Below are 7406 nucleotides of genomic sequence, written 5' to 3' on the forward strand. Positions count from 1 at the left end.
TCTTTTTTTTATATAAATGTATTCATTTTAATTGAAGGCTAATACTTTACAATATTGTAGTGGTTTTGCCATACATTGACATGAATCAGCCATGGGTGTACATGTGTTCCCCATCCTGAACCACATCCTGAAGCACAGAGTCTTAACCACTGGAGTGCTAGGGAAGTCCCCACATACCACCCATTTAAACAGGAGAGGTCTTTTCATGAAACTATGTCATTCAAAGAATGGAATTATTTTCCTGAAGGCATCAGGGACAATACACTCTCAGGCAGGTTTTTAGAGCTTAATGATGAATTCCTTTTCTAATTATTTCATTCGTTTACTCATCCATTTTTTTATTGTTCATCTACTAAATGTCAATTACTGCCCTCGCAGCTGCAAATAGTATGGTCCAATCCACTGCAAGCCCAGATGTTGCTCCTCTGCAGTTATCTGAGAAAGTCTTTACCTACTTGGTTCCTGCCTCAGGTCCAAAATAAACTTCTCCTAGAACCTTGGGCCTCCAAAGGACAGAGGCAGGTTTTATGTATTTAAATCACTATGGCCTGCTTTACCCCATGCAGACTCCGGTCTCTGTGATTTGCCCAGGACTTGATTATCTTTCTTCTGAGCCTACTTTCCTTTGTCTCCTTATTATCTTCTCTAGAGGAGGTGGCCACAGCACATTACACTAACATAGTGTCACAGATTGTATTATCCAATGAGCAGATTTTGAGATAGAGTTTTGAGCAATAAGGAGAATTCCTAGGAGCACCTCCTCAGGAAGAAGCAGGAATGCACAGAGGGAGAAACTGAGCTGTGATACAGGTCCCACCAGCAGCTCCTGAACCAGAGTGACCTTGGGCTGTGACACCAGGCCTTTACCTCCTTCAGTTCTTCCTATGCACTTTGGATGAGAAACCTAGGCAACTTCTAAACTCACCGCCAGCTGAAGGCTTTCTGTGGGCCGCATCCCCACCAGGTGGGGCCATGGGTCCTTCACTGAAGGAATGTCCACCTCACGTGGATATTTCAAATGGAAAACCATCTTTCAAAACATACCCTCCAGTCTCCTCATTTTATAGATTCTGTGGCCAACATAGAAAGTGACATAAAGTCACATATTAATGATCTCCTCACCAAATATTTCTTTTCACAGAAACCACAGGGCCCTCCACAAAGTACACACTTGATCAAGCTACTCCCCTACTTAAAACATCCCATGGCTTTCCATGACTCCAAGGTCTGAAATCAAAATCCTTTAAACGGACCACAAAGCTTTGTACGGCCTGGCCCCTGCTGTGTTCCCCAGCATCTCATCACACTTGCTCTGCCAGCCACGACACTGCTTCCAATATTGTGAGGCATCTTGTTTCTTCCCACTATCACACATCTTTCTTCTGTCTGAAAGACTCCACTTGATCACAACAATCTTGTGAATGACCTTACTTTGCTGTAGGCAAAAACTCTAGTGTGTACGTGTGTCGCTAGACTTGAAGTTTGGGAAGCCAGTTAGTCAGTAACCAACCATCCATTGCCTAATTGCCTGTGCAGCAGCCAAATTGTTACCATGGAGATGAATATTGCTGTCAAAAATATTGGCCTTTATCTGATAGGGTTTATTGACTTGATGCCCCAATTGATAGCTCCCTCCAGAGGAAGATGCCTGTTGCATTGAAATATGTATGTATCTGAACATGCATTTCTTGATGAACTGTCAAAATAGAAAAGGAAATGCAGAGAAAGTACCAGGCAGGGCATGTTGTGGTGGCAAGTCCTCACCTGCACTTTCTTAGATGGCATTTGTGTACATTGTGTCTGTTCAATTAATGTCCTGCATAATGGACAAACTAGGTTGACATTAGAGAAGCCCTTTGGAGTGAGAGAGTGAGAATGCATAAAACAGGATAAGAAGGACCAAAGGGAAAGCCAGGGGATGCAGAATCATGAGACTGAATTTTGACTAGGCTGATTTGGCCTCTGGCATGGTGAAAATTTGGGGCTCAGAGTCAAAGGCTTTGGAAAGAGTTCCCCTTTATCACTCTCCTCTGGCACATTGCCCCTCACATTTCCAGAAGTCCTCCCCCAAATCCCTCTCAGGTCTTAGAGAACATGCCTCTTGATTTCTTTCTCCCAAGACCCACTGTTTCAAGAGTTAATTCCAAGGACACATTGATCCCCAGAATTGATTGATCTTGCTTATCGGAAATCATGAGGTGGGATTTTCCAGCCACCCACCAGAGCAACTGAGAAGGGCTTCCCTTCATCCTCCCAAGCCACCACTCCTCCCTATCTTATTTCTCACCTCCTCCACCTCTATCACATACATGTGCTTTGCAGAGAAAGTCCCTAAGTTTCACTGGAAACCCAGCTTCCGTCCTAGTAGACTGTTGTCACAGAGAAGAATGAGCAGAGAACTGCAAGACTAGCAGATGATTCCCAGGCTCATACAGACAAAATAGCAAGCCTTTCCTGTGTTCCTGGATAGTGAGTATGTCACTTAGATTTTTTAAATTTTATACTTATTGAAAGATTATTTTCCAGACCTAGATATTTTGTTATCTCTTGCACATATATTAAAAGGGAAACATACGTGAAACACATTGGTTAAGATATTTTTAAGGTACTGACTGCCACCTGGCTGACAGCAATATAAAAACCATCCTAATAACAGAGAAACTAAAATAGAATATACACAGGGGTTCCCTGGCGTCTCATTGGTGAAGAATTCACCTGCCAATGCAGGAGACATGGGTTTGATCCCTGATCTGGGAAGATCCCACATGCCGTCTGTGGGATCAGCTAAGTCTGTGCACCACAACTTCTGAGCCTGTGCTCTAGAACCTTGGAGCCGCAACTACTGAGCCCTCGTACCGGAACTGCTGACGCCTGCTGAAGTCGGCACCCTAGAGCCCATGCTCCTCAACTAGCGAAGCCACTACAATGAGAAGCCCGCACACTGCAACTAGAGAGTAGTCCCCAGCAACTAGAGAAAAGCCTGTGCAACAACAAAGACCCAGCACAGCCGGAAATGATGAATGGAATTATTTTAAAATAAAAATAAATATACACAATAATACATCCCCATGGACACTGCATAATAGAACAATCCCCACTCTGTTGAAGCTTTCATATGTACCTCCCAGGCCACCCCTCCATTCCTTTCACCTTATAGAAATCCACTGTTGTGAATTTGTCATTTATCACGTCCTTGTTTTTCCTTTACACATTTAGTGAACGTGTGTTCCCACACTTATTGTTTGATTTTTTCTGCAAATGGTGCTATATTGCATGTATTTTTATGATGCTTTGTTATTCAACGTTACAAGAGACTCACCCATGCTAACCTCTCCAACTTCTATTCATCTTCACTGCTATGTAATATGTACTGTGGGCATACACCACATTTGATCAGTTCTCCTGTTTGATGATATGTAGACAGTTTCCAGGATTTTGTTATTACAGATTGTTTTACTGTAAACATTTTCCTAGTTGTCTCCTGGAAAGTGTTTATGAGAGTTTCTCCAGAGTGTATACCCAGGAAGAAGAAGAATTTTAAGATTACATCCAGGTGGGCAAACTTTTCTGCCAAATACCAGAGAACAAACATCTTAGACTTTGCAGGTCACGTGGTTTCTGACACAGCTACTCAGATCTGTCTTTTTAATGTGGAAGCAGCCTTGTGTTGCGTTAGTCGCTCAGTCGTGTCCGACTCTTTGCAGCCCCATGGACTGTACAGCCCACCAGGTTCCTCTGTCCATGGAATTCTCCAGGCAAGAATACTGGAGTGGGTTGCCATTTCCTCCTCCAGGGGAAGCAGCCTTAGACAATATATAAATGAATGGATGTAGCTACGTTCCAATAAAACTTTACTTATAAAACCAGATTGTTGGCAAGATTTGACCCTCAGGCTGCCAGTTCCTGATCAAGATGATAAACTTCACTATTCTGATTGCCTGCAAGTGCTAAAGCACCCTTTCTTTTCTCACCTGATTACCCCCAGAGGAGACATGAGTCCTGTCTTATTCTATGGACTGGACTGAATGACCTTATTCAGGAGTCTTCAGGGAGAAGAGGAAGGGCATGGGGACGTGGTGGTGGTGGTGCTTCCCAGCACATACTCTGTGACTTACAGCCATAGTCTTGAGGAAACCAAAGGCAGAAAGGGGTTGAGGCAAGGAAGGGCACTAATGCTGGCTCTGCTGGACATGGGTGGGAGCTGGGGTTCTGCTTGACGGGTCTCGGCAAAGTTCACATCACAGAAACCACTGTGAAGTCACTACCAGGCAGGAGGACATAGAAATTCAAACAGAACAGCGCTTTTCTTTTGGAGTTGTATGGTTTCCTTTATTAAAGAAAGCTGGAATTGACTCTCTAGGGATCCTTTCCTGAAGTTGGGTCTCCATGGAAGCTTCCTGCCCTGGCTCCTATTTAAACAGATTTTGTTTCAATGATGATGGTCTCCATCGTCTCTGATGTCACAGTTCCATGGATCTCCACGTCCTCACCAACCGGGGCTTTCTCCACCTTGGCCTCTACGTTGCGTTTCTCTACCGTCTTAGCCACAAAGTCTACCTCTCTGTCATGTCCGACCATTGGTTTTGAACCAGGAATGACTCTGAAGCTTCTGAAGAAAGTGCTGATCTTACTGGATCTCTTATTTAAAGTCCCTGAACTGGTGCTGGACCTGCTTTTCCCCGGTTTGCGAGCTGTCCTTCCCTCCTTGCCAGATGAGCTATGGCTGCCACTCTTGTGAGGGCTGTGTCCTTTGCCCCTGGTGCCACTCTGCCCTTTTTCTTTTTTGTCATCTCTCTTGTTTCCATGGCCTGATACGGACCGGTGGGAGGATGACTTCCGGGTCTTGTCCCCTCCTGTCCTGTGATGACCTTCCCCTGTTCTGCGGTGACGGGAACTTTTCCTAGATGAAGACTTGTCCTTCTTTTCCCTTCTTTCCTTTTTTTCCTTCCGAGTTTCATCCCTGGGGTGGGAGACCTTCTGGCTTCCATCTCGTTCAGACATGTAGCCTTCACTCTGCAAGGTGGAGACCAGGGGGGCTACAACCCGGCCTTCAGCACTTGCAGCAGCAGCCTTGCCAGTCGTCGCTGCTCCTGCAAACACCACGCTCATGCTGCTGTCTGCACTGTCCACCCCCGTCGAGGATGTGCTGGCAGCACCTGCCAAGACCAGGTTCGTGCCCTCTGAGGATATACTGGCAGCACCTACAGTGGCCTTGCCGGATCCACTTTCTCCTGAACACTTGGTGGCAGCTCCTGCCAAGGTGGTGCTCACCTGGCTGGTGCTGCTGCTCCTAGTTGCAGCCAAGCTCACAGCCCCTCCTACAGAGCCTGCTCCCACCCCTGCAACTGCCACGCCTCCTCCAGAGCTTGTTGTTGTCCCTGCTACGGCCAGACCCGAGGTTGTCCCTGCCGCTCCTCCTTCAGTACTTTTCAAGGATGTAGTTGAGCCATGGGGGGCATGATAGGCTCCCTCTCCACCAACATAAGCACAAGACGAGGCTCCCGACACATCACCAAGCTTGTGAATCCCCACAGCGTCATGATCCCTTTCTCTATGGAGCTCTGCGGTCTGTGCCAAGGGAGGAGAAACAGGTAAGATAGAGATCACAGAAAATGAGATCAGAGCTGTCTACTCCTCTCCCATCCTGAAGCTGACCAGTTCAAGGGTTTATCTTTAGAATAACCTTTGAAATCATCCAGTCTAAGCTCCCACTGAATGAAAGATTCCATCTACCGTGTCCCTGTCAAACAGCCACTCCATTTGCTTGAACAATCCAAGGCCAGGGAAAGCATTGATACTAATACAGTTCTCCATGGTCATTTAATTTTATACCCTTGTGCTTCTACCTCTGCAGGACAGAGTCCTAGAAGTGGAGTAGCTTGGTCAAGGGACACATACATTCTATGTTTTGGAGACTATTAGAATGAATTGTGCATGAGTAGATGCACAATTGAGTTGGACTTTAGTCAGCATATGAGAGTCATGGGGAGACAATGAAGAACTTCCTAATTGTGAATAATATTCTACTGCTGATGAGATTACCTGGCTTTGGGTAAGTGTTCAAGAAAAGATTAGACAATCAGGATTGCTGTAGAGGGGATTATAACCCTGGGATGAGACCAGTGCAGCTAATACAATATCTAAGGGCTCTCTGAAACTCGGCCCTGTGGGACAATGTAGAGAAGTGCTTGGAACCTTTCCAGTGTGAGTCCCATAGTGATGGCTCATTTGGTTCTGAGACTTTTTGACATGGGAAGGCATTTCCCAGGTGAGTCTCAGAGAGCATCAAACCCCTTTGAAGGACCAGCTTTGTACTGCTCTGCCAAAGCAATCTGCCCTGTGTTTTTGAGTCTCTGTAGGTTCTTACCAATAGGCTTTTGTCACCCTCCAGAATTCTCGCATCTCCAGTTTGGAGCGTCGGGGTACTGCTGCAACTCTCTACCGGTGGTCTCAGGAGATAGACAAGCTTTTCCCAATAGCAGAAGAGGTCTTCTCGAGCATCAGAAGAGGGGCACAGCTGCAAATAAAAAGTACGGCCAGTGGCAAGCTTCAGGCGCAACTGTTGTTTCTCACGGTCATGGATGGAGATCTTGACAAACTTCAAGGGAAGCAACCTGGTGAGCTCTAGGGTCTTCGTGGGCTTGCGACCTCTCCCCTTGGTGGTCCGGGCGTGTCTGACATGCTCTTCACAGACTTTAGTTGGTCGGGCCAGGAGCATGACATCAGGTAGTGGGAGGATAGGGCTGGTGGATGCAATGCCCACAGTCACCATTCGGACGCGGTTGTGGACGTCAATCACCTCTCCTTTCTTGCTGATCTGGATAAAGTCACTTTCAAACATGGGTGCATACTTGAAAATGTCATACTCTCCTCCCTTGTACAGTTGTCGTTGCAGGTCCCCCATGGAGGTATTGAACACACCCATTGAACGGTAGCTGTTGGCCGTGTAATAAGGTAACAAACACTCACTGCTCATGGTTCTCTTCTTCCAAGACAGCACCACCAGCCACAAATTGAATCGCTGAGAGAGAGAGGGAGTGAAGGCAACTGCCCATCTCCCTGCAGGGCTCTGCCTAAGTCTCTTGGCATCACCACATTTATCCTGCACAGTCCTTTGTGACCTGTCGCCAACACACACCCCTTTATTCAGCCTCCAAGCAGCCACCAGCTCAGGGCAGGCTCACTAACCCTCCCCAACATCATCACCAACAACAAACCATCTTCTCCATCAGGAATAGGCTGACCCTGATAAGATATAAGCGTGGGTAGGCTGGATATTCTTCCTGATCAAAATGTTAAGATGTATAATTAATGAAAAACATTCAGCTTCTATAAATATTTGGATGACTTCCAGTTTTGTAGTTACAAATCTCCCTGCAATGATCATCTTCCTGCATCTGCTGAAT

General features: G+C 46.2%; 1 protein-coding gene across 1 annotated transcript; it reads right to left on the minus strand.

Moving 5' to 3' along the window:
- Positions 1-4413: 4413 nt before the first annotated feature.
- On the minus strand, positions 4414-6976 carry GARIN3 (golgi associated RAB2 interactor family member 3). Its single transcript, XM_069592904.1, has 2 exons — positions 6368-6976; positions 4414-5568 (listed from the first exon to the last, which is right to left on the minus strand). Exons 1-2 carry the CDS (start codon positions 6974-6976, stop codon positions 4414-4416), a joined length of 1764 nt encoding a protein of 587 aa, XP_069449005.1.
- Between the last annotated feature and the right edge of the window lie 430 nt (positions 6977-7406).

This window comes from Ovis canadensis, chromosome 5 (assembly GCF_042477335.2).
Source record: "Ovis canadensis isolate MfBH-ARS-UI-01 breed Bighorn chromosome 5, ARS-UI_OviCan_v2, whole genome shotgun sequence".
Taxonomy (NCBI): domain Eukaryota; kingdom Metazoa; phylum Chordata; class Mammalia; order Artiodactyla; family Bovidae; genus Ovis; species Ovis canadensis.

What these genes read in the sequence shown, in the direction of transcription:
- GARIN3 (XM_069592904.1), bottom strand. Translation starts at nt 6,976, where the DNA reads ATGAGCAGTGAGTGTTTGTTACCTTATTACACGGCCAACAGCTACCGT. An exon ending in AGGGTGACAAAAGCCTATTG is followed by an intron (nt 5,569 to 6,367) that starts GTAAGAACCTAC and finishes CCCTTGGCACAG; the next exon opens with ACCGCAGAGCTCCATAGAGA.